Source organism: Sabethes cyaneus, chromosome 1 (genome assembly GCF_943734655.1).
Source record: "Sabethes cyaneus chromosome 1, idSabCyanKW18_F2, whole genome shotgun sequence".
Lineage (NCBI taxonomy): Eukaryota > Metazoa > Arthropoda > Insecta > Diptera > Culicidae > Sabethes > Sabethes cyaneus.
This window is the reverse complement of record NC_071353.1, coordinates 4702370-4726218: the sequence shown is the minus strand read 5'-3', so window position 1 is coordinate 4726218 and position 23849 is coordinate 4702370. Positions and strand designations below refer to the sequence as shown.

Genomic DNA, 23849 nt, shown 5'->3' with positions numbered 1-23849 from the left:
TATTTTGCAGATCGAGTCCATGAACAACAATCGATGCCTTCCACTTCTCAAACAGCATGAAAATGTCACATAAACGTCCCTAACAACTATAGAACGACGTTTGAAGAAAAATCTAGTCACCGAGTGAAATGTAAGACTTCCCAGGTAACCAATAAGCATTTCCAATGCAATTTAAATGCAAGCCAATAAGCATTTAAGTTGCCTTAAATGCTACCTAAATGCTATTTTGGCAAAATATGCGGCTTTTCTGCTCGCCCTCTTATAGTGTTGACAATGCTTATTTGCAGCTAATTACCGACAAGAAGAAGTAAAATAGAATTGTGGATGCCAATTTACAACAGTTATGCAATCAAATTGCTGATAAACAGCAACCTGCAGCTGCTTAGACTAAAGCTCATGGTGACCTGGGTACATATAAAGAAGTACCAAAGAAAGAGTTATGCTCACAACATCTGCTAATTTGGCTAATTTAATCTGTATATATAACATGTACATTCGCATTTTCCTCCATGCTGTTTCAGCAAAACGAAACAAACTGCGTTAGATCAGTGGCAACTGACCTTCTAGGGAAAAATCCATGCTGATCAACGGATAAGTACCGCGAACTGCACATAGAAAGTGCGTCGTAGACTATGATTTCCAACACTTTCGAGTAGGCACAAAGTGATGTGATACTCCGATAGATTTCTTAGTTCCTCTCGTCTCTTTTTTTGTGCACGGGAAACATGATGGATTTTTTCCATGATTCAGGAAATACATTCTGCCTGAGAGAAGTTTCGAATAGCATCGCCAGTGGGCGAACACAAGAAGCAATTCCGTCTGATCCAGCAGCGAGCGAATATTTGAGCTTTCTGATGGCGGTTTCAACGAGTTGATCGTTTATATGGAACTAGCTGACCCGACAAACTTCGTATTGCCACAAATTAACCTGTGTTGTACATAAATCATGAATCTCGGATGATCTTTGTCACAATCTCGAGTTTTGCAAGCCCCCCAGTGGGCGGCGCTTCCGACGGCGGGTCACCGGCAACACTCGCGACCGTCTCGTCCTGAATGATCTAGTGTTACTATAGATAGTTTTTGTGGTCTTGTATTGACTAATGTTTTATGGAAGAATCTCGAATTTCTCGAGTTCGATTAGTTTTTGAGTTTCGCAAAAATTTCTGTTTTATTTGTATGAGAGTCCATATCCCCCTACCACAGGGGTGAGAGGTCTCTAACTATCGTAAAATAAATTCAAGACTCCAAAATATCCCACATGCCAAATTTGGTTCCATTTGATTGATTAGTTCTCGAGATAAGAGGAAATTTGCATTTCATTTGTATGGAAGCCCACCCTCTTAAAGGGGAGATGGGCCATAATTCGCTTTCTAAAGAAGAGAGGGGTCTCAATTCACCATAGAAAAAAATCTTGCGTCCAAAACCACTTACATGTCAAATTTGGTTCCATTTGCTTGATTAGTTCTCGAGTTATGAGGAAATTTGTTTTTCATTTGTATAGGAGCCCCCCCCTCTTAAAATGGGGAAATCCATAGAAAATATACCATAGAAAATATTCTTGCCTACAAAAATACCCACATGATAAATTTGGTTCCATTTGCTTGATTAGTTCTAGAGTTATGAGGAAATTTGTATTTCGTTTGTATGAGAGCCCCCCCTCTTAAAAAGGTAAGGGGTCCTAATTCATCATAGAAAAAATGGTTGCCTCCAAAAACACCCACATGCCAAATATGGTTCCATTTGCTTGATTAATTCTCGAATTATGAGGAAATTTGTATTTCATTTGTGTAGAAGCACCCCCTCTTAAAGTTGGGAGGGGTCCCAATTCACCATAGAAAATATTTTTGCCTCCAGAAACCTCCACATGCCAAATTTGGTTCTATTTGCTTGATTAGTTCTCGAGTTATGAGGAAATTTGAATTTCATTTGTAAGAGAGCCCCCCCTCCTAAAGTGGGTAGGGGTCCCAATTCATCATAGAAAAAATGTTTGTCTCCAAAAACACCCACGTGTCAAATTTGGTTCCATTTGCTTGATTAGTTCTCGAGTTATGAGGAAATTCGTATTTCATTTGTATAGGAGCCCCCCCTCTTAAAGTGAGGAGGGGTTCTAATTCACCATAGAAAATATTCATGCCCTAGGAAACTTTCACATGCCAAATTTGGTTCCATTTGCTTGATTAATTCTCGAGTTATGAGGAAATTTGCATTTCATTTGTATAGGAGCCCCCCTTCCTAAAGTGGGGAGGGGTCCTTATTTACCATAGAAAATATTCTTGCCCTCGAAAACTTCCACATGCCAAATTTTGTTCCATATTCTTGATTAGTTCTTCAGTTATGAGGAAATTTGTATTTCATGTGTATAGGATCCCCCCTCCTAAAACGGGGAGGGGTCCCAATTCATCATAGAAAAAAATTTTGTCTCCAAAAACACCCACATGCCAAATTTGGTTCCATTTGCTTAATTACTTCTCGAGTTATGAGGAGAATTGTGTTTCTTTGGTACAGGAGCCCCCCCTCTTAAAGTGGGGAGGGGTCCTAATTTACTATAGAAAATATTCTTGCCCTCGAAAACTTTCACATGCCAAATTTGGTTCTATTTGCTTGATTAGTTCTCGAGTTATGAGGAAATTTGGATGGAAGCCCCCCTTTTAAAGAGGAGAGGAGTTATAATTCCCCTTATAAAGAGGGGAGGGGTCTCAATTTACCATAGAATAAATTCTTGTCACCGAAAACACCCACATGCCAAATTTTGTTCTATTTGCTTGATTAGTTGTCGAGTTATGCAGAAATTTGTGTCTCATTTGTATGGGAGCCCCCCCTCTTAGTGGGGGAGGGGTTTCTAACCATCACTAAAACCTTTCTTGGCCCCAAAAAACCTCTACATGCATATTTTCATGTCGATTGGTTCAGTAGTTTTCGATTCTATAAGGAACATACGGACAGACAGACAGACAGACAGACAGACAGACAGAAATCCTTCTTTATAGGTATAGATATATTCAAGTTGATTGCATCACATGGAGTATCTCTGATTGCAGAGGCAGTCTGCATTCCCGAAGCAATAAAAGTGTTAAAGGAATTCTTGAAGTGAGTGGCAAAGGGTTCGCATTTTTCCACGGCAGTGTTCGCACCGATGGTATCCAGAAACATGTTTACAGGCAGTCCTACCTCGTTTTTCTTGGAATTCACGACCAGAATGATCTAGGATTTCTGCGCAAGTTGGATTGCATTCGTAAAGTGTGTTTCATGGTTTGGGTAAAGTGACTAACAGCATTGTTAACATTCGCAAAACGGTCGAGGCAACTTCAATCGACCTGACTGATTGCTTCGGCTTAGGCAGAAAAATTTGCTCTTCGAAAGTCCAAGTTATTAGCGTCAACAATATCTTCAAATTCAAAGGAGACTGGCAGGTCCACTACCACTTCAACAGCGGGATGATCAGCGTCAAGTGGAACTACTGGGTCAACAGCTTCATGGACTGAGCAAAACGAGGTAGGTTGAAGATTCGTTGACCACAACAAGGTCAAGCAGGCGTGAGTTTCTGTTGACCGCCGTATTTATCTGCGCTAGACCATGCGGATAGAAACCGTCTAAGAGATGACGAGGAGTATGGGAGCGTAGGATGGACTGTATCGATCGAGGGACTAGCTAATCTGCAACGGATTTCGTTGTGTGTCCCAGCTTCACGGGCCGTTTCGTTGAAACAAGAGCAGTACAAAAAGGCTTAGTTTACACTGTAGGAGCATGCGTAACATAAAAGCTTTCCCCATGAGATGGCGATCCTTTCCAAAAACCAAGCGCAGTTGAAAGAAGAGTGGTCAACGGTAGAAAATATGAACATATTCTTTCGATTAGGACAATTTCTCGACGAACATCAAGTGCAATGGATCTAGAGGGCAACAAGGTCGGTAGCAATGGTTGTGGACATCTATTTTTGATCGTATTGTCGGTGTTTTTTAATCACTATTTTCTCTGCTAACTGCATGAAGCTCAAGATACCCAGTACGGAACTCCATGAGCAAGTTCGTCGGATCGAACGTCTTCACGAACGCTAGAATGCGCTGAATCCGCCGTTCGCTCCACATATGGGTGGACTGTGGGAGCGCATGGTGTACTCCGTCAAGAAGATAAAGACTTTTCTTTTTATGTGATTTCAATAGTCTTTGCATGGCAAAAAGGCAGCTAAATTTTACTGCAGCTTTTCTAAATCTAATGGTATGCGAACCATCAAAATCCGTTCTGAATTGAAAGAGTTGTTAGCGTTCAAAATGTGTCATTCTTTCGTGTCGCTGACCTGGAGCTATAAATCCTAAAATGACAAACTGCGATAAGACGTAGTTCTACGTCAAAAATCTAACTGGACGCGAAGCCAAAACTTTGCTTTAATGTTTGGTCCCATTTTCTATTACCAACACCGTGATTCATCTTATTAACGGTACTTTCTTGAAGTTTCTAACAAAAGCAAAACTGAAACTCCCAACCCCTTTCCCGTGACATCTTCCACCTCAAACCATACCACGCGCATCCTACCGTTTTCTTTATTTGTTTAACCGTGCTGAAATATAAGCTAATTATTTACGTGCGCCTGCCATGTCGCCATCAGCAGTTGCCGGAGTCCCATAATCCGTCCATTTGATCAATCGTCCTGTGCAGCCGATCAGCAGCGCTCAAAGGAAACAGCGAAAGCGCTCGTAAAAGATTAACCGTGATGTGATGAGAGCGTGCAGTCTTTTTTTTTCTCGCCACCAACGCGCTTCTTTCACTACACTGGTACTGATCACCGGACCACGGGATCACATGGATTCGGGTGGAAATATATTTTACACCATTTTGCGGCTGTCAAAATATTAAGACTCCGCTCGGTTCCGTTGGGTGTGCGCGAATTGGCCGGTGAAAAATGACGCTCCATCGGCTGGAGGTTGCGTTCTGGCGATTTATCAGAACAACTCTTTCTGTCGGTGACATCCCAGATGCCCAGCATCAGCAGCTTCCATTTCGGAATCCATACTTCGATGGCACAGTTTGGCAGGTGCAGAATGAAACCGAACGGCTCACATCTCACAAATGCTCGTACGATCAGAATCGCTGCTTCTGCCGCTCGGATCGGTTGCTGCGATTGTGTTCCGCTCGAATCGAGTAGTTTCGCGTGTGATTAGTTTTTCATGAATGAACCGATTTGTGCGCCGTTCACGCGTACGGGTCTCGGTTGTGGTGGTGCATTGTGTGCGGTGTGACTAATTCATTCATAAAAAAGTTAAACTCTTGCGGTCCGGGGGCCGGCTGGGCTGGGTTGTATAGGCGAACGGGTTGCGAGGAGCAGTTGATTTGAATATGAGAGTGAGTAGGCGAGTTTCTAGACTAGCCGGTTGGCTAGCAGCAGCTGAAGAGTTGAAAACGAAACAAAATAATGATAGCCGATAGTCGTGTCGTGTTCTGCCGGAGCCGTGGAGAGTGTAAACAACTGTACGATTCCCCTGCTGGAAGCGATAAAACGTGTGCGCTAAAACCCAGAACTGTGCGCAAAACGTGCACCCTCAATGCTGTTGGGAGGGAAATGAATTTAACTATATGGAATTACATTTTCACAGTGCATGTGTGCGAAATATTATCAATTTGCTGAATTGGGGCAAATTGTACAATGACAGGGTTGATAAGAAGAGGTTACCAGTAACGAAGTTTAACTAGAACTCGTGAACTGGTTTGTCAATGCGTCAAAATTCAATTAAGTACCTACCTAAATGAAACTTTCTTTCATTTTCGTTTATGACCCAAAGCCGTATCACGGTAGCCGATTTCATCGGTTATTTTAAAATTGTTGACTACATTGTCCCTTCCAAGTAATTATGACAACTTTTGACAGGTCACTCGGCGAGAACACTAAATTAATAATTATTGTTTTGAGAACATATTTATGACCGATGTTGGAAGCGAAACAAGGGGGAATTTTAGGTGCAACTACATCGGATCATTTCCCATCCGTCATCGCATGCCTACAGGAATAGACTTTTCCGGTTACGGCGAAAAGACAAAAAGAAAAATACGTTTGTCGATAGATAACAAGCCACGGTACTTATGTTTCGATTGATGCTGGGACAGCTCAGTAACGTTAGGGTCGTTAACTGTCATAAGAAATAGAGTATAGAAGATTAAATTTTTCACGGCTCGTTTACGGGAGTGAATCCGCTTGTTTTGAAAAGATATCGGGGGACAGCGGCACTGATCTGCCTGGTCTGCTGGCTGCTGGCGGCTTTGTTTATTTCCTTTCGACATGGTCGTTTAGCGCCTTTGATGAAGATGTCAAGTTCGTTTGTAATGTTATGTGGTAGTAATTCGACACGGTGAAAAATGAGAAAACGTACTGGCATGTGGGGACCGGCAGCCGCACAGGATGCTGAAGGTCGAAGCCAATGACTTTGTTCTTGTCGAAAGGAATGAAAAAAAAAAAAGACGCGATGTTCATTTGACGATGATAAGACACTAATGTTCGTTTTTATCCATTTTTTTTTCTTTGTTCAATAGAGTTTCGACGGTGAAACCCAGATTCAGCTTAAGCAGGAACCACTGGACGATGGACCGCACATACGAAACATACAGAAGGTTCCGAGTCTGTCGGATTTGAGCGATCCGGAGGCATCACTAGGTAAGTAATTTTTTAGTACTATCGGCAGGCCTCCCAACGTGTTCTAAAGAATACACGTGTTTTCCAATATTCTGCTGTAACAAACATTTCGTTCCTTTTATAATATTTGATGTTTACCTATAGTCTAAAATTTTATTTTCGAGGAATTTGTGATCGATTACACAACATCGGAAAGTACGGCAAAATTCTACTTTATCATATTTTCTTTTATGTAAATGATCCCAATAGCCATATGAAGTTTTTGCGTAAAATGCACACATCATCTGTCAGATACTAAACAAACAAATCTAATATTCGTTCCAAATGTTTGCTCTACCAAATTGCAGTGGTCATCAGAATACATTTATGGCAGTCAGTATGGTGCCCAGCAACTTCCTTCTCTTCCATTTAACGCGTATCATAGCCTCAACCGATAGCCTCAGGAAACCATAACAAAAATAAAAATGGTTCCTACAAACATGCTAGTATTAGGAAGATTTAGTAAATCAAAGCACTAAAGATATCATCCCATAGGTTGTATTACTGTTTGAGTCATAAATAATACCGACATTTGTTCACAATTGAAATTCACCACTATATTTTCCGTCGTCGTTTTTTAAAGTTTCTTTTCGACAATTCCACGCGTCATATCACTCACGAAAGTTTAATTGATGCTGCACATAAACCTCTGACTTACCGCCCGAGTAGTCTATTTCGAAAGATATTATAATGCCTACAGTGTTCACTTTAATTGATAGGACAAACTTCAATTCATTTCGATTGCAATTGCGAATCCACGCCAGTCGTTTATTGACACGTAACCAAGCAACGAGCATGGATATGTCAGTGACGCCAACCTTAATAATTAAGCATGAAATTGGCTAGATATTTTTCCCATTACATTAACGATCATTGAGTGTCGAAAATATGCTAATAATATTTATTTTAACCTGATTGTTCGAACCCTTCTCAACGTACCATGGACACAGGCTGTGGAAAGCTGGATATGTGGAAATCCTTTACCGTCGGTGGGTATGCCAAACAACTCGAGAATTCATATCACACGCGATTAATGAAAACTAAGTTTTAGTCGCTCCAAAAAATTTTATCGCATAAATATATGACCGATCGATCTGGCGACTTATTAGCTACCGGTCATGTATCGAGATTTGGTCCAGCAGCAGTGATAACTGTTATACGTTTCCTCCGTGCAGCGAGCTAAACGAGAGTAATCTTATCAAGAGAATTTATGCTGCACGGGGGCCACTCGGAAGGAGTGCATCAAATTACCGAAAACTGATTTTTTATAGTAAAATTCATAGCAAGAGTTCAGCAAAATATACATGCGATTCTATACCTCGTAGTTAGTTGTAAAACAAATGAAACCTGCTAATTGCAACTCATCTTTTTCTTGCGGAAAGTATGTGTCATTACAAAAACAAAATCATAAAAGTTCTAGCCAAATGCTTTACGCAGGTTATTTATTAGTTTTATTTACTTATTTCAACGTTTAGATTTTTCTTCATTATGCTATCACTAGAATTGCTTAGAATAGCATGTAAAAAATGTGGTGTTGAGAATATTAGTTCGTTAGAATAAGAACCTTGGTTCTTTTTCAAGAGCTGTTCGTTTGAACGCCTTTTCCTCTGAGCTCGTGAGCCGTTTGCCCTTCCTCAATGTTTTCGTCCAAACATTTTTTGAGTTTGAATTTTTCTTAACATACCCAGGTTTAGCTGTTAACTTAGCAATTAACTTTAGTAACTCTGGAGAAGAAAGTTTAAAATACAACGAACCTAACAGGAAACTTACCTTTCAACAATTGTGGACGTAGATTAGAAATTTATCAAGGCCTGCCAGATTTCGGTGGCTGAAGCGTAATTAAAAGAAGGTATATTTTTTCTTCTCTTAACACAATTCCAACGCCAACTGCAGTAGATGACGCAGTCATCAACAACACTGATTCTGCGCTAGATGGTTCCGGTTTGACATCTCCAGCTTTCCACTGATTAGATTATTGCTGGTAGTTGTGGTATTACCACGGTCAAGTTTGATTCGCGGGGCAAACTACTACTGCCTTGAAAATACGCGGAAGGTCGAGCGGAGGATTTTATAGCAATACTACTGGTTCTCGGCGATAAGATTGGTTGCGTTTGGTTCGGTGGTTTTTTTGTGTGACCGGCGCTAGTACACGTGGTATACATCCTACTAACTTTAGGCATTTGATTAGATTGGTAACGCAGCCAGCGGTGGGCTATCGTAGTCGATCAGCTGGAGAATTTGCTTAAATACGGTGAGCTGATGGGTTTAGAGTTAGTTCATTGGGAAATTCCGAGGATGCATTCAAAGTGGATTTTGGTAGGCCTCCTGGCGGCTCTGACCGTTCAGCTTTCGTCGGCAAGATTCGAGTTTTTGCAGGAGTTTCAAGAACAGTTTTCTAATTTGTCCAATGCTACGAGTGAGCAGTTTCGTGGATTACGGATAGTTAACCAAGACTTAAACGGACAGTTGAATCGTGATTTACTGCGAGATATAGGACGCTTAGTGTTCTCGCTACGAGCAGTGGACGCTGCATTTCTTGCGGAAATTGAAAACTTCGTTGGGATCTCTGAAACATGTCGCGAGGAGGTCTTGGAAGTCCGTATTCGCTATTTGGTTTTCCAAAACGAGGATGTTCAGAACTGTTCCACAGATGCAGCAGCGGGGCTTCGTCAGGATGCAGCAAACCGATTTTGGCCAAATCACAACATATTTTCGCGCGACAATATCCGTGTGATCTCACAGGTTTCAGAAACCGTGAGCCGGGCGATTAACGTTTACGACGTGGATACCGTCGGAGGTGAACTACAGGACGAATTGAACAACTACACAAATTCACGAGAGGAATGGCACCAGACTCTGCAAGACGAAGTGGCACAACTCGACCCGCTGGCGGAAGCTCTAATTGCAGAACTTGCGGTATGCAGCGCGCAGGCACAGGAACTGCAAAGTGCGGATCATCAATACATTAGAACGTACTTGGAAAGTGATTGCACCACCGAAATAACAACTCCTACCACGACGGAGATTTCCGAAGTTACGACGACCACGGAGGCGAACGGTGAAGAGACAACCACCACGACTGAAGGTGGTGAGACAACAACGACTGAAGGCGGTGAGACAACAACGACAGAAGGCGGTGAAACAACAACCACTGAAGGTGGTGAAACAACAACGACAACCGAAGGTGGTGAGACGACAACCACTGAAGGTGGTGAGACAACAACGACTGAAGGCGGCGAAACAACAACTACTGAAGGCGGTGAAACAACAACGACTGAAGGTGGTGAGACGACAACCACTGAAGGTGGTGAGACAACAACGACTACCGAAGGTGGTGAGACAACAACCACTGAAGGTGGTGAAACAACGACAACCGAAGGTGGTGAGACAACAACCACTGAAGGTGGTGAGACAACAACGACCGAAGGTGGTGAGACAACAACCACTGAAGGTGCAGAGACTACGACTGAAGTGAGTGAAGAGACCACAACCGAAGACGTTCCTACTACCGTGGAACAATCTAATCGTCTTGCGATTGCGCCACATCGGCGGCGAAATTAAGTAGGTAAAATGTAAGAATATGAATAAGCATAATTCTCAATTGTAAGCTTATATTGTTGGTGTTACAATAAAAATATACGTCGAGGTTTTGATCGAACAACGAAATACCTGATAGTTAATCCCTAACCGTTGATTGCTCTGGTCAATCATGTGAATGAGTTGTAATCGATTCCGGCCGCATATTTATCGCCGAAGATTAGATTCCTTCCGATGTATTACTCAATCGTACCAACCAACGTCGAACGTTGACGCCGTACACCCTCATGATAAGTTTTATGATCGAGGGCCCATTATATATACGGGGTACAATAATCGCCTGACCGGTCAGTTTGGCGTGGAATATTGGAAAGTGAAGATGTTTCTCAAGTTATTGTTAGTGGGATTGGTGGCTGGTCTGGCGGTGGACTCTTCCGTTGGCGAATACACTTTTCTTGAGGAGTTTCTAGCCGAGTTTACCAGCTTATCTGAGCAGGTGTCTACTGAGATAGCTAGTTTTCGTGCCCGAAACAATCGTCTGAACGAACTACTCAACCGTGATCTACTGCCCAAGTATGGCCAATTGATAACGACAATGCAAGAACGTGATTCCGATTTTCTTCAAGAGATTGAGACGGCCGACACAGTTTCTGATAGTTGCCGCGAAGATGTGTTGTATTTGCGACTTGTGTATTTGATGTTCCAAAACTGGGACATCCAGAACTGTGCCTATCAGTCCCATTCATACCTGCGAAATGATTTCCTAACCCGTTTCTGGCCGTACCACGATCCGTTCAGCCATGAAAACGTACGCACGCTTTCGCAGGTCGTTCAGACGCTGGGACGAAACAACGTTCTCGATCCGGAAGCTATCAGAGCTGAACTGCAAGAGGAGTTGGAGTACTACACAAACCTTAGGGTTGGTCGCGAGGAGGTGCTGCAGGAAGAGCTGGACAAACATAATGCCACTGCGGACGGTATAATCGAACGGCTGGATGCATGCAAAGACTACGCACTCGATTGGCAACTGTCCGACCACGAGTACATACGAGGATACCTGGTTGATGATTGTGCTCCCGTTCCGCCAACGGATCCAACAGATCCAACGGAACCCAATACTACCACCACAACTGTCGACGACGGGACGTCTACCACTACAACCACCGAAGGAGGTGAGACAACAACTACTGCCGAGCCAACAACGGTGGATACTTCTCCAAATACCGAAACTACGGTGGAAACTACTATTGTAACTACCGAAGGTGGTGAAACTTCTGAAACGACTGAGGGGCCACAAACTACGGTGACTACCGAGGAACCAGTAACGACAACGGCAGCACCCGAAGTTTCAAGAGTCGCAAAAATCTTGACGATGTCAAAGCTGTCATCGTATCCTATTGCACCGCATCGGTTAGGAAGATTAGTTTAAATACTGCGAAAGGCAAGCAAGTTTGCTCAAGTTTAGTTAGAAGGGAATTGTTTTCTCAATTAGTTTGTTTGTTATTACGTCAACAAAATATTATAGTAGATGTATAAGTCAGAAAATAAATAATTTCACAACCTTCTTCCCACCACCATAAACGACTTCCTTTATCTAGTTGTTGGTTGAATCTGAAATATCGATTTATTGGAAACACGAATTTGTTCATAACGATTGTCCCAAATGGTTGGTTATTTATGGATCCAACCGATTAGATTGTCTCATTGTCTAGTTACGAAATAAGGCGCTCGTGCGATTTATGATCTTAGGGGCTTATCGAACGGGTCCGCCATAATCAGTTCCGAATTAGGCTAGCTTTCAAGCCTGTTTCGAATAGTTTTTCTGGCTGAAATAATCTCCAGTCGCCGAACGTCCTCAAGGTTGGGGTCATGATTGATACCGAAAATATCAGACACGCAATGCGAACGTTTTTTGCACCCCACGTGTCAAGGGGGGGACGTAAACAAAATGTCACGCACCATTTTTTATAAGACGTTTGTACGTCTGTAAACGTTTGTCTGTGCCTGGCTGTAGCTCAAGCTGCAAACTGAGTTGTGCTTATCAAAGCATGCTTTGATTTCCATCGTGTGCTGTGAGTCGCGTTGGGGAAAATAGTTCTGAAATTATCTGTTTCTTGAGAAACAGACAATTTCAGAACTATTCCAAACTATTCCAAACCGAATCGACTAGTTAACTTCTTGATGTAGGTTTCCTGGCTTAACGAAAATCCCTTCTTAGTGCGCTCGATTTGGATTCCCAGAAATAACTTCACATCTCCAAGAATCGGCTCGGTGTAATCAGCAACATGTCGTCCACATACAGAAGAATGTAACAGAATTTACCTTCTTTTTCTTGTACATACAAGCATGGATCAGCGTTTGAAGGTTTGAATCCAACGTGACGGAAAACCGAGTCAATTTTCTTGTTCCACATTCTTGCCGATTGTTTGAGACCATATAAACTTTTCTTGAGGCAGCACACTTTACCTGCATTTGATTCATATCCAGGAGGTTCTTTCATAAAAATGGTTTCGTCCAAATCACCGTAAAGTTACGCCGTTTAACGTCTACGTGTTTCACCTGTGCTGTAAGTTCCGCTTTCCAGCAACAGTCATCAGCAATCTCAGGCTGATTTGCTTCGCGACTGGTGCAAACACTTCGTCATAGCCGTAGCCATACTTCTGTGTGAATCTTTCTTCCTCCAACGCGGCTTTTTATTCACTCCAGTGTGAACTGCTCTTTGCTTCCGTGACCGTACGTGGATCTAGCGACATCGCAGCTAACGCCGAGTCTCCATAACGTAGAGGTGGAACTCCCTTGTTGTTCCTCGATGAACACCTGACATCGCTTTTACTTTTACAGCCGTTTCATTCAGCTCCTCTAAAATCTCTTCCCGAATCGTAGAAAGATCTTCCGCAACAGTTTCATCGTCCGTAACAATTGTGTTATTTCCACTCGTGAGGTCGAAAAACTCATCATCAAGATAATAAATAACGTTCTGTTTATCGTTTCTTCGAGATCTCTGTCTGGAACATGTTCTCGTCCTACAGAATGTGGGATTTCCAGTAGCTGGTATTCAACAACCGATTCGTCATTCTTAATGCACGGTGTATCTTTTGGAACAAATCGCACATGTCGACTTACCGTCAGCTTGTGTGTTCTCGCATCGATCAACCTGTAGCCCTTGTGGCAATCATAATATCCAACCACGATCATCTTTACAGCTTTGGGATCCAGCTTCGACCTTTTCTCCTTGGGAATATAGACAAATGCGGGGGTTCCAAAAACTTCTAGATGTGCCAAATCCGGTTTCTCATCGTGCCATAGTTCAAACGGTGTCTGCTTTACGGCCGCTGTTGGAAGAAGGTTCTGCAAATAATTCGCCTTATGTACAGCTTCTGCCCAGAACTTGTTCCGCAACACCATTCTGTTGAGGTGGGTACGCTGCACAGTAGTCCAAAAGGGCGAAAAGTGGAACTCAGCGCTTCATTTTAAAGCTTAAGTCGAGTACTATAAACTTGTACGGGTTCCGCTTGTCCCCAACGACCCAAAGTAGAGTACGGCAAGCATACGTATTATGTGTTTCGCGTTCGCGAAAGACTCGATACACATCCTTTTTTTGTATTCGTAGATAGACACATGGTTTCTTCGGCAAAGTTATAGAAAATATAAAGATAAACAATTTTACGAAAAAAATGACATTTCTATCTCTATCGAGTGCAAAGCTGTAAGCATTTTCTTTGGAAATTCTTTGAAAGTAAGTTTTTTATATTTAGCATATTTCAAGAGTATATGGTTCGAGGTAATTATTGAAAGACTCAAAACACATATTTTTGCTGAAGGTTGCAAATCTCTAGGACCTTTCCTTACAAAGTTATCGCCTATTTAAGCTTTATTTTTTCTTAACTTCACGAGCCAAAAGTGATAACTTTGTAAGGAAAGGTCCTAGAGATTTGCAATCTTCTGCAAAAACGTTCTGCATTCAGGAACTTAGATTCATCGTTGCACATGTGACAGGAAGCTCCTGAATCTATGATCCACGGTGAAATAACTTCCTTTACAACGACGACGGCTTCAGGATCTGTCCTTGAAAAAAAAGCGCAGTTCTCTATTTTCTTCCGCTACCTTTGCTTTCTGGCACCTTCTAGGCTTTGACTTCTCTGACTCTTCCGTTTTCTGCATCTGCATCCACTGTCGACAATCCTTCCGTTTGTGACCAGGCTTCTGACAAAACTGGCACAGAAGTGGCTTTTTCTTGAATTCTGTCCTCAACGCTGATCCACCAGCTTACCTCGTACAAATTCCATTGTCAGGTCTGTCCCCGGATGTCCATACAAAGCGGTGATCAGAGTAGAAAACGAATCTGGTAGACTGCTGTCTGCTGAGCACAATGTTCACCTTCAAATCTTCGTTGAGCTCTTGACCAGCGATCGCGAGTTGTTCGAACCGATCCTCCATTTGGCTAACGTAAGCTCCAACATCTTCACCGTCAACGTACTTCATCCGCATTATTTTCCTGAGGATTGTAGTTTTGCTGGTACGTTCCTGCTTCTCATGAGCACCACTGATGGATTCCCAAGCTTCTTCTGCGTTCTTCGTCTTTTTGATGAGGCTGTACTGGGTAGACTCGACCGTTTGTCTCTATCTTCCCATTCTAAAAGTTCCGCTCCATTGCCTTGAACCGTCTCTGTTCCGGCTCGCTCTGCAGGTCGCTATCCAGCCTCCACGAACTTCCACAGCTTCTCGCGTACCAGCAAAAGTTCCACATCAAACTTCCAGTCAGAATAATTCACGTCCTTAAGCTTTTTGATTGCTATTTTTTCCATTTTTACTTTCAGTTGTCAAAAATTTTCTTCTCGCAGCTCTTCAAGGCAGACTTGATATAGCTTGGGTTTTCAGCAATAGCCCATAACCTCTTGAGAAAGCAAGAAAAACACGTCTACTTGAACTGAATGCGTAACTAAGAATGAGTTTATTATTTTAAAGAACAATCAAGAATAGTTAATAACATCATGGCTTGCTACTTCCGTTGCTCCTTCTACAGTCAAATCACCAATCGAGCAGTTACATCTTCCTAAATATCCATTACCAAGTTTTACACAAAAGGGATTCCGAGTTTGGAGGTCGGGTTCTTTGTGGAAAAATCCAAATCATGCAACGATTGTAAAGCACATCCGCATGACTAACTTTAGCAAGGCGCCACCTTCACCAAAAAACTGTTTGTTAACAAAGCAATAAATTACCCTCCTAAAACCAGATAAGATGTGGCTTAACCCTTAATCTTGCAGTTTTGAGCCTATATCAATCGAAGGTACCGTTGACCGTGACTGCATTCCGTAGAATCCTCCGATGGACATGGCTTGTTTGTGTCGGAACACAAGCTTACCGACCGTTCAACCGTGTCGGACGGTGTTTTCCGACCATAGAGTGCTCGCTCAATCGACGATCGTTTTCGTTTTTGGGCAGCCTACAGTTTGTGCTACCAAGAGACAGAGGGTTACGCAGCAGCTACACTTCTGCCACTCGATTGTAGATGTCACTGGTAAGGGGTCTTCGTTTGTTAGCAGAATTTCAGTGAGTCATGTTGGTTGGTCTGGTCATTGTTTTATATCTATTCATTCGTGGTGAAAGCTTATGAAGTTTAGGAAGTTGAGAAAGTGAACAAAGTTGGTAGACCGATAAACTGCCAGTGCCACGAAACTGTTCATATCCAACTTGTTTACGTCAATCTTTACAGTTTACGTTTAAACGTTTAATGGCCTACACATCGGCTGGAAATCCGGGGAACTCCCAAAACCGCTGTGTGCAGATTAGATTGCCACCGTATCAGAGCGTAATTGCATTATTAACGATTATTTGACGGCACTGCAATCGTTGACGGGTTTCAGTTTTTTCCTAGCTATTAACAAAGATGGGTTTCCGGATCGTTTTGCTGCTGATGGTAGCGCTGGTGCACCTGGCGCCGCTGGCACAGTCCAGCTTTCTGGAGCAGTTCAACGAAGATCTTGCTGCCTACTCTCGGGAAACCGAACAGGAATTGAGTGATCTGCGCGAAGCAAATAGCAACCAAATTCGGCTGTTCAACGAAAGACTTCTTCGACAGTTTGGAATGCTGATTGCATCGTCAAGAGCTGGTGCAACGTCATTCCTCGAGTTTATTCTTAACTTCGAACCAGTTTCCGACGATTGTCGAGACTGGGCGCTATATCTGCATGAAGTCTATACATGGTACCAGGAATGGGACATTCAAACGTGTGCCTTCACCACAGACGAAGACCTGCGATTTGATACGCTCAATCGATTTTGGCCCTTCCACAATCCATTCACCGTGGAGAACACTCGCGCAACCTCGTTGGTTCTGAAGACACTTGGTGAACATAAAATTTTCGAAACCGATATCGTAACAGATGAACTGGAGGATGTGCTTGCCTACTTTCTCACGCTGCGGGAGAAACAGGCGGAACTGCTGCGCGACGAAATTGCCGCTCATGAGCCCTTCGCCGATATGACGTATGCGGGGCTGGTAGCTTGCAGCGAAAGGTGTGCCTTTTTGCAAATGATGGATCATCAATACATCACCGAGTACCTGGAGAATGGCTGCGAGCAGCTCACGGGACCCACCGAGGTGCCGACAAGTCCGCCGAACGGGACAACAACCGAGGCAGTGGAACTACTCGGTGCTTGATTGATGAGTGAAAAATAAAATGGTATATTACCGCACTACTATTTTCCTCGTTTTTCTATACGAATGACACACTCAAAAAGGCTGGATTCACCACTGGTATCTATGGTAGAAATACAGAAACGATTAGATTATTTTAGTATCATTTTTTTTTCGATCGTGTAGCTCGTTCACTTTTGATTTCCCGTTTCTAAAACCCATATCATGGTGAGTAGTGGTTGTTGACGAGCAGAACACGGAGAAACGAGTTGACAGACAAAGGTAGTCAATGACCTTGTTTTTATTGTCGCTTCAGTTGAAACTCATTGTAATCGACGTTCGACATTCGTTGGAACAGCACAACACACTCCAGTGTTCCCGGTTCCTATCTTTCCAGAACAGAACACCTCACCTTACTCTATACTCATCACATCCCTAATCAAATAAACGTTTTTTGTCGTATTTTCCCGGTTTCGAATGCAAAATGTTTCTTTTCTTTTTTCTAAAACTCATCGAATTCATCAGATTGCTTTGATTTATGGAGACCCATAAACGCTTGAGCTGGCGTCATTGCTGGTCGATCATGAGAGTACTATTTTTAGCAACACGCGGCTACTATGATGGCGGTCGGTGGCGCCATTGCGCCATGGCGTTGAAATACTCAAGATTAGATTATCCTTGTTACTGACACGGGCTCGAAGCGATTTTTCGTCTCTGTCGTCACTAGAATTTTAATGACAGCAGCAGCAACAAAAACATTACACGTAATTTCCTCCGGTAAGATGGTTGTTCAGCGCTTGCTTCTTGTGGCCAGTTTAGCTGTAGTTCTGTTGAACAACAGTCAGATTGCATTGGCAACGTTTGGCTTTTTGAAATCGTTTCAAACCGAATTTGCCGGATATTCCAACCAGACGGAATGGCTGCTAAGGGACATGCGTGGTTGGAATGGTGACTTGATCAGGGAGTTTAATCGGGAGCTCTATCTGCAGTTCGGTATGTTGGTACCGATGGTTCGAGTGAATGATGCTGCATTTGCTGACTTCATCGTCGCCTACGAGGGCACCTCGGAAGAATGCAGAGAGGAAGCTTTCGCACTGCATCAGTTGTTTCGCAACTTCCATGTGTGGGATATTCAGGACTGTGCCTACTACGCATGGAAGAGCTTACATCGCGACTCCATTGACAGGTTTTGGCCATTTCATAACCAGTTTGTTCGAGAGAATTCCCGAATTGCATCGCAAGTGATACAAACGATCGCCGCCCATGGCATCGACAATGCAAATGCTTTGGTTGAGCGGCTTCAGGAAGAGCTGGACGGTTTCCGGAAGCTGCAAAACGAAGCGAAGGACATTCTCCTGGAGGAAATTTTTCTGCATGCTGATACTACGGATTACACTTACCAACAGCTGAACCATTGCCGAAAGTGGGCCGTACAGACGCAGCTATCCGATCATGAGTACATCGTGCGGTATTTGGAAATGAACTGCCAGGCCGACTTGGTTATTAAGTAAAATCTTTATTAAGACAACAAAAACACTGGAATTAAAGTGAATGCACTGTTCACATACACCTATCAATAATGAATAAAATACCATCAGGTTAATTTAGATTGTAACCATTGACGAGTGTTTAGTTTTAGTCGGCGGAACTTTTGGTGGACAACTCTTTTTTAGGTAAAGGGACGGCTAGTGATTCTATCATTCGCATTGTGTCTGTGATAAATAGACGATTTTTAGGTATTAAATTGACTCGAAATATGCCATTTCTGGATTTAAACTTATGTCAGACAAATCAGGGTGGCAACTCAACCAGGAAAACCAGGAAAAGATCAGGAATTTTATTTCACCAGGAACAACCGGGAATTTTTATCCAAAACCAGAAAAAAATTTGGATGCTTACTAACGACTTAATTACTTATGCGGCCATGTCCGCTAGTTCGGCAAAACAAAATGTTTCATTTCCCAAATAATGACAGTAATGCGCCATGGCCTTGATCTGTCGCCAGGAGCGTTTCGAATCAATAGTCTGAATACAGTCGACTAGGCTACACCGCCAACCGCGTCTTCTGTGTTGTCCCTGCGGGTTCCAGTTTTCTATTACAGGTTCTTGCATTGGTTCCACTTCCCCCTCTTGCTCGTACGATGGTAACACCATCAATGGCTTTTCCTCTTTTCTAGATTTACATGCGTATTGAAAACAAATTTCATTGAAACGAACGTCACGAGCAATAAAAACCTTCCTGCTTCTCCTGCTCCAGAGACGATATCCGTTCGGGGCGTAGCCAACCATGATCGCTTCTTGACTTTTGGCGTCCAGCTTCTGACGAAGTTAAGCCAGAACCCATGCATACGCCTCTTGCATCCGAAAGTACGAAGTTTTGATAGATCTGGCTTTGTTCCCATCCTGCATTCAGCCAGGTGTTGCCGTTTCCGCCACGGTTGTCGATGGACTGCAGTTGATCAAATACACTGCTGCAAGAGCTGCTTCATTCCACGAATCGACGAATCTATCAGCATTGTTCTTACTTTTTCCACCAACGTTCTGTTGAATCGCTCTGCCACGCCGTTCTGTTGAGGCGTATAGGTTACAGTAGTTTCAACTTGAATACCATTAGCCTTGTAAAACTTTTCCTGCACTGCCGAACTCCCTGCCTTGGTCCACTGTTAGCTTTGAAATACGTGACCCGAACTGGGCAGTTACTAATGCTTCGTACTCCAAAAACTTTTGGTAAACTTCCGACTTCCGCTTCATGAGGTAAATCATAGCGAAGCGTCGATAAACGAAACGAAGTATCTCGATCCGTTCCAGGCTGGAGGATAAATTGGACCACATACATCTAAATGAATAAACACGCTCAAGGGGTCGCTTCGCTCTTTCCCGTGTTCCGTCGAAAGGATTCCGATACTGTTTGCCCTGGGCACAGGTGTCACAGAACCGAATTGGTCCAGGCTTGAAATCCACACCGGTTGCCAAGTTCCTTTGCACGATCTTGGCCATTCCATTTTGGTTTAAATGCCCCAGCCGATGATACCGTCCATAGTTCGTTCCGGTCTACCTGACAAACATTTGCAATGGCTCCAGGCACCTTGACGTTGAGCTCGTAGAGATTTCCTTTCATTGGTGCCGTTGCAATAACATCACAATTTTTCCTTAAAATAGCCTTGTTTGAAGATCCCTTCTACACCAACTGCCACCAGCTTCTTGACTGATAATAGATTATCACGAAGATTCGGCACGTACAGCACTTTCCGCATATTCAGAAACACACCGTGGTTGCTGTATCCGTTGATCACACCTTCTTCTTTTGCCACTAGATTTTGACCATCCTTTGCAACGTTGATCACTCAGACTTTCACAGGAATCGAAAAATGCCTTGACGTTCCCCAAATGATCTGTCGCTCCGGAATCTAGTTTGAAGTGTATAATTCTTCCGTCGCACTTTACTGCACTATCACGACTCATCATGATAGTCGTTTTTTCACTACATCCAATGTAAGATCCTCCTCCTTTATGTTTTCGACCGCCGTAATTACCGTGTCAGACGAATCTGGCAACGTCAGGAACAACTGTGCCACGAGATCTGCACTAGCCAGTTCTGCACCAGCCGTTTTCAACTGCCTCACCAAATTATCAAAGGCCAAAATGTGCGGTCGCATTGGGCCTCCTTCCTTCAGTCACAGTCGTCCAATTTGCTTCCTCAATAGCGTTTCGTTTGGCTAGCCACCGACTTTTTCGCAAAAACTTCACACAGGATTGACCACATTTCCTTTGCGGTACGCTTATTCTGGACTACTTCCAGAACTTCATCAGCCAGGAATCCAACAATCAAACTCTTCGCCTTTCGGTCCACATCTAGAAATTCCTTTTTCTCTGCTTCCGCAGCAGGAACATCTTCCGTTAGCACTTATAACACTAACGCGACGTCTAGAAACATCTGTACCCGAAAATTCCAATTCTCAAATCCTAATCCGCCAGTATATATGAAAATTCCGTGTGCAGTTTCCTTCGGGGTGCCCATAACCTCTTAAAAGTTGCAGAGTGAAAACCTGATTTATGAAAATGTAGAATTGGTTTATTTAGAAGCGAAGTTGCTTCGACAATCCAGCTTTCCACGAGAGATAATGGCGGCTATTGAGCACAAGTGGGCACAATCTTTTGACATTTATTGCAGGAGCGTCGAGTTTGCACTGACGAAGTTACGGAAATGATGTTGGTTGTTCGGGTGTAAAAATGTAAACATTGTTTCAATTTGCAGATCAGCTGACTCCGTCAGGGAAAACTCGACGCTCCTGCAATGAATGTCAAAAGATTGTGCCCACTTGTGCTCAATAGCCGCCATTATCGCTAGTGGAAATCTGAATAGTTTGATATGGACTGAACTTACTTAGGCGAAAATTCTTAATTTCTACTCTCTACGTTGTTTACTCGTTGCTATGCTTTCTAACGGTGACCATGGCACTATGTATAACATCGCTGTTTACTGGTTGCTAGTATTTTTGCTTTTGGCATCACACACATGTTGACGGTTCGGAACGAGATATTAAAATTATTGCGCGAATATTCCCTTTTTCAATTTTGAAGAAAAAGGACATCTAGAATTAGATCAAAATGATTGACCTCAAAAACTTTCTTATGAGTAATTTACATGCCCTATTTGATTGTTGTGAAAAATCTGATTTGAAAAATTTTTAGAGCGTTAGACATGAAAAACGAAAAAGAGAAATTGAATTGATTCTTACCCGACTCTAATCCAGATAATTGTTTTTCCATAAAAATCAAAACTTGAGCTTCTTTTAAGCGTACTTTCATGGAAAAATAGGCATTAGCTTCATCGCATAATTTTTACGATGTTATCCGTTAGAGGGTTAACAGTTGCTCTCAAGATTCGAAGAATGGGAATATAAGCGATGTTTCAGCTGAACATAGACAATACCGTTAATACGGTAGATGTTGGAGAATTCCTTTTTTCACGTAAAACCTTCGCAATTCAAAGTACACTTCAATTATTTCTTCTATGTTTTCCGACAGTCATCAAAGATCAAACCCGTTTCTATGCGTACACACCAAACGTTACCTCCAATTTCATCATTATTGTCTTTTTTCCGCAAACTTATGAATGGGCGATGCTTCAAAAGCGCAGTTCTCTTTCGCTCACATTCTCGCTATCGTCGTGTTTTTTTTGTGTTCAAAAAGAGATAAAAAAACGTAAGGCCAGTAGCCAAGTCAACGTAAGTCAACATTATGGCATCACAAGCGCGCCTACTTGGTTATTCACTTTCCTCACATCCATTCTGATGCTGCTACTGCTGCTACTACTGGCTGGGGATCACGGACATATGCATGAATGTTTGTGTGTCTGTTTTTTCGTTATTTTTAATGATTTGGTTGGCGTCCTCTGCGAAGATCTGTAACAAGACGGAACCGAGAAAGTGTCTGACTGCAACATGACGAACTCTCGACGTGGTCGGCGCAACTGGAGTCAAACCCGACAAACGACACAGAAGTCGTTAATGGTCGCTTTCGTTTCGTACACGCTTCGCGTGGTCGCTCATCCCAAGGTCAAACCGCTTCCACACCCGATTTGTCAACCCGCCGTGGTCTCTGCTCTGCTGCGAGGCCCAGGATCGAGCGCGCTTCTAGGAAAAATATGGAGCGCGCTACTCACACCGAGAGGAGCTCCTCCGGATGAATGGCCAATCTATGATCGTGAGCTGAGAACTGGAAACCGAGAGGGGATCTAATGACGAATAATTATACAGTTTCAAGTTCTGGAATGGATTCCTGATTTGCTAATGGTTTGCCGCGGAGAGAAAAAAAATACCCGGACTTGTTCTAGGAGGCATACCAGATTTCCATCCTGAGCTGAGCCTGCTCTTGTGGGTATCGATCCTCATCTTCAGTTTCTTTAATGACAGGGCTCAGTCGCCTAGGTCTTGATTGTATTCCCATTCAATACTGAAACGATAATGATTGTGCCGTAGCGCAGGATTGAATTGGAGGTAATTATCTGAAGGAATCGTTTTTCATTCCGTTTTCAGGCTCATCGAACGCGTTGAGTCGGTTGGGCTTCGGCTAGTTCGGCGAATAAGCACTAGCAGCAGCGAGCTTGGTAACGAACGATCGTATGGTAGTAAAGTATTCACCTGGTGGCGAACGCTTCGCTAGACAGTTTAGAAGCTTTCATCGTTTTCACTCAGTGCTGCTGGTTTTTTTTAAAGTTTCACAGATTCGTCTCCACCAGTTAGCATTTTAAGAACTACAAAAGTTTTTAATTATAATTCTGTAGTGAATTTGTGTTTGAATATCACTTGAATGCTAAGAACATTTCATTTGACAACACTGGAGTACTCCGCTTAACCCGGGGCGCAAACCATCATGGCTTGCTTAGTTTAGCAGTTTGACAGCGAGGCGTCGCTTCGTCGCTCATTGCTGTGCTTTTGCTTTCAAAAGCTCTTCTATACGTATGCTTTTTCCCTTTCCACACGTCAGTCGGCAGCCCGACAAACTGCGACGATGCTCATTCATTCATCTTTTTCACTAAACACCGAGCCAATCGGCAGCAGGCAAAATGACGGTGGGGTTGGGGTGCCGCCAGTACTCTTATCTGATTGCAATTGGCGCAAGCGTCTTTAATTTAAATTTTACTATTTCCGCTCGTTTTGACACGAACCAGAGCAATGAGCTATACACTGACGACAGTTATACAGGGAATACGAAAACGAGTTCTCGTCTCGGGCTGCGTTATCTTACTATGTTTTTCATTGGAACGTTAGCAAAAACATCATAAACCGGACCGTTTGTGGTCATACATATGCATAAAGGTGTAATGAAGCAGAAATAAAATATTAAATGAATGAAGCACTGCGTTTGTTGATCGAAGCAGGCTGCTGGTTGGAGCAAGCCGGGTTTGCGGTCAGCCTTTCATTCGGTCTCGCTTCCGCACGCGGAAGCACTGCGATTGGATTCCGTAATGAGAGCCAACAATTGTCATTTGTTGGAATATTTGTGATGATT

At 43.0% G+C, this 23849-nt stretch overlaps 1 protein-coding gene across 1 annotated transcript in view; it reads left to right on the top strand.

The window, feature by feature from the left end:
• Positions 1-23849, top strand: part of LOC128737120 (ETS-like protein pointed) — a 228667-nt gene that overhangs the window by 28128 nt on the left and 176690 nt on the right. The window contains exon 3 of the mRNA XM_053831723.1: positions 6520-6640. Within this exon, the coding sequence (XP_053687698.1) occupies positions 6520-6640 (121 nt within the window). The remainder of the gene's footprint in view (positions 1-6519; positions 6641-23849) is intronic.